At 36.9% G+C, this 4,012-nt stretch overlaps 1 protein-coding gene across 3 annotated transcripts in view; it reads left to right on the forward strand.

Moving 5' to 3' along the window:
- Window positions 1-4,012, forward strand: part of LOC106867276 (serine dehydratase-like) — a 24,242-nt gene that overhangs the window by 15,837 nt on the left and 4,393 nt on the right. For all 3 annotated transcript variants that reach the window (XM_014912113.2, XM_014912121.2, XM_052970689.1), the window contains 2 exons: window positions 1,427-1,654; window positions 3,709-3,833. In XM_014912113.2, the coding sequence (XP_014767599.1) occupies window positions 1,427-1,654; window positions 3,709-3,833 (353 nt within the window). The remainder of the gene's footprint in view (window positions 1-1,426; window positions 1,655-3,708; window positions 3,834-4,012) is intronic.

The raw sequence follows: 4,012 nt of genomic DNA on the forward strand, positions 1-4,012 counted from the left end.
ATGTGGATACGTGTGCTGAAAGAAATACAATTAGACCTTGGGAGAGGCATTATGCCGGTAATAAACACACGCACTGGTTCAGTCCTTTATTAATTTATATAGGTTTTTGTTAAATTATTTCATTGCACTCTTGCAATCTCTTCAGTAACTTGTCTCTCCACTTCCATTTATTTTGAATGTATGATCTGGCGTTGTTTTGGCGTTGTTTTGAAACTGTTCGGTATGAGCATGTGAGTGTGTGCAAGCACGTATGTGTGCACGCTCATATGTGTGCACGCACTTATGTGTTCGTGCTTATATGTAAGTATGTGAAAAACTATATAAATTAATAAAGGACTGAACCAGTGCGTGTGTTTATTACCGGCATAATGCCTCTCCCAAGGTTTAATTATACAGTATATTTCGTTTAAATTTGTCCAACGCACGATTCTGCTGCATAAAAAACTAACAATTACATTCACATCCAGTTTAAAGTTTCATAAGCTGCTAAACAGTCGAAAGTGACTGGATGCAAATGCAATTGTCAGTTGTCTGTGCAGCAGAAACGTACGTCGGACAAAATTTAAACCAAATATGTTGTATAATTGACTATAGAAATAAAAAGTATGCAGATGCACTAATCTCCATATAGATTGTAATAGTCTTGGATCTACACTAAGTAAAATATTCGTAATCCAACAAAGTGAACCAAGGACTTACCTATCGGATGAGTTACAGTGGGATTGCTTACCTTAAGTCATCGTTGGTATTCTTTACAATTCGATGCTGTTAGCCAGAACTCGGATTATGATTGAGTACTCGTACAGTACCCGTCTGGATACTTTATCCCTATCTATTCATCATATATGTTTATTTCCTCTTATTCCTTTCTGCTGAAGAACGAAGGCTCGAAACGTAAAAGCCTTTTCTTTCATGTTCCCTAGCATCGAATTCATACACTTGCTTGTTGTTCATACACATGTCTTGTTCTTTTGTTTTTCCATAAATTTCAACTATCTATCTATCTATCTATCTATCTATCTATCTATCTATCTATCTATCTATCTATCTATCTATCTATCTCTCTTTCTCTCTCTCTCTCTCTCTCTCTCTCTCTCTCTCTCTCTCTCTCTCTCTCTCTCTCTCACTATATATATATATATATATATATAGATAGATAGATAGATAAATAGATAGATAGATAGATAGATAGACATATTTAAAACTCTTTGTGAAAGAGTTTTACAGATTTTTTTTTTTTCTAAAACAAGGTTGTAAATTATTTATCAGAACGTCGCTAACCTTTTATGAAGAAGTTTCTTTCTAGTGTGTGTGAGCGTTTTCGATTGATTATCTTTTCAAATACACGTTCTTGGATATACACATGTATGTATGTGTGCATATATATATATACATATGTTCCAACATCTTCAGTGGTCTGTTTCAGGGAGGGACACAGTTCTATGATAATGGAATGTGAACAGCAGCTAGAATCCAAGCCAGACGTAGTGGTGACATGTGTTGGCGGTGGTGGCCTTCTGAATGGGATATTAGATGGTTTGAAAAATGTCGGTTGGGATGATCTCCCAGTTATTGCAATGGAAACAATAGGCGCTGATTGTTTTAACAAGGCTGTTGAAAAAGGAAGTTTGGTGACCTTACCAGCAATTACCAGGTAGGTCCTGTATAGTTTACTTAATTGTACATTGTGCAATTTGATGATGATGATGATGATGATATTTGGCGAAATGACGAATATTGAGTGCTTAACTTGACGATGTTATGTATTCTAAACTATTCAATATTGATTGGCATTTCGCCCTTTCGTGGTCGATAAAATAAGAAACAGATGAACACTGGAATCGATGTTATAGATTTGCCCTTCTTCCCCTAAAATTGCTAGCCTTGTGCCAAAATTTGAAACCATTATTATTATTATTATTATTATTGTCGTCGGCGTTGTTGTTGTTAGTCTTGTATACACGCAAAACCCTGACAACACACTCTCACACATATTCTTTGTTTTGTCCTGTGTTGTCCATAATGTTTTTCTTAATGTAAACCATTGTGGTTAATAAGGAAATCATCATCATCATCATCATCATTATATTATTATTATTATTATTATTATTATTATTATTATTATTATTATTATTATTATTATTATTATTATTATTATTATTGTTGTTATTATTATTATCGAGTGAGAGAGCAGCGCATGCCATCAAAGTGAGACTGGGATATAAATATACGAAGGCCACTATACCCATCATGACTACCCGTCTGATAAGGGTACACCAGGCACATGCATCACAACCATATACGCACGACGGGGTGATCTCATATGAAGATAAACAGCGCATGACTTTGCAGTTGGGGACCAGTTGAAATTTTCTTCAGGTTGAGTAACCCATCCTGCTCAAAATGTCCCCGAATAAGGGTTATTTAAAGATGTTGAACAAAACACCAATGTATCCAAAGGTGAATTATCTATGCCCCAAAGAATTCCTCTCACCACATGGCTATGATGCTGCCCCACTACTTCTGCTCGTGATGAGAGATGCACATATTGCCAGCAACTAAGGAATATGCTCAACTGGTTAAGATCAAGTGACTGACAAGCAAATCTGTGGTATTGAGCAGAATATTTTCTGTAGCCCATCTTTTATACCAAGACAAAACAATGTACACGATAACACTTCTAACCAGTTAAGATCCGAAGATCCCCCTCCCCACACAAATTTCAGCTATTGTTCCTTTTGTAGAAAAATGTTATTATTATTTTGTTTTACTTCTCAGAACATTCGGTCTTGTTCGTTCTGGTTGATTCTGTGAGAGCGAATAGCAGCCTGTTGTCAGAGGTCTCACAGGGTCTATTTCCGCACATTATAAGCTTTGATACTTGGTTGTTAATTATCGTGAGAAGCATTCAACATACAAGTACCAATCTCAAATTTTAGCTGTCCCCAGCAGAGAGCTTTCTGAGGCTTGCTTTGATCTCCAGTCAATTCAGATTTTTTTTTTTTTTTGACAAATTTCTCGAACTTAGTTGTTAGTGCTCCGAATGCCCCGACAACTACTGGAATGACATACACTCTCCTCATAGTCCACATTCTTGCAATTTTCTCTTTTAGTAGTCTGTACTTTTCTATCTTTTCTAGTTTTTTGTCACTTATGCGTGCATCTCCAAGTATTGCAATATCTATGATCTTGGTTTCCTTCCTTCCTTTATCTACCACAACAATATCTGGTCTCCGAGTCTCGATCAGGGAGTCACATTGGATTGTGAAATCCCACAGTATCTTATGTTCCTTGTTCTCGGTGACTCCTTCTGGTTCATGTTCGTACCATTTCCGTGCTCTGTCCAAGCCATACTTTTCACATAGTCTCCAGTGGACGAACTTAGCCACGTTATCATGCCTCCTTATGTAATGCTTTTGGGCCAGCTTGCTACACCCTCTCACAATATGTGAGATTGTTTCGTTTCTGCTACCACACATCCTACAAATGGGTAATTCGGTATTCTTGTCTATTTAGAACTCCGAGTTCAAATTACGCCGAGGTCGACTTTGCCTTTCATCCTTTCGGGGGGTCGATAAATTAAGTACCAGTTGCGTACTGGGGTCGATCTAATCGACTGATCCACCTCCCTCAAAATTCCGGGCCTTGTGCCTGGAGTAGAAAAGAATATTTCTATACATTTCTAACTGATTTGCGTTTTATGTTTAGTATTGCGAAATGTCTGGGAGCACTTACAGTTAGCAAGAGAACTTTTGAATGCACCAAAATGTTCAACATTTTATCAGAGGTGGTGGAAGACAAAGAAGCAGTGAGGGCCTGCCTAAATTTTGCTGGTAAGACAATTTCCATAACTTAGTAATACTTCACTACAGCTCTGATTGACTATCTACTTGTTTGTTTGTTCGCCTCTCTTTCTGTCACTGTTCATGTTTATCTGTTTGTCAATGTAGCTAAATCTCTGATATAGTAATATATACATTTATGTGTATATATATATATGTGTGGTTTGTCT

The sequence above is a fragment of the Octopus bimaculoides genome, chromosome 9 (assembly GCF_001194135.2).
Source record: "Octopus bimaculoides isolate UCB-OBI-ISO-001 chromosome 9, ASM119413v2, whole genome shotgun sequence".
NCBI lineage: Eukaryota > Metazoa > Mollusca > Cephalopoda > Octopoda > Octopodidae > Octopus > Octopus bimaculoides.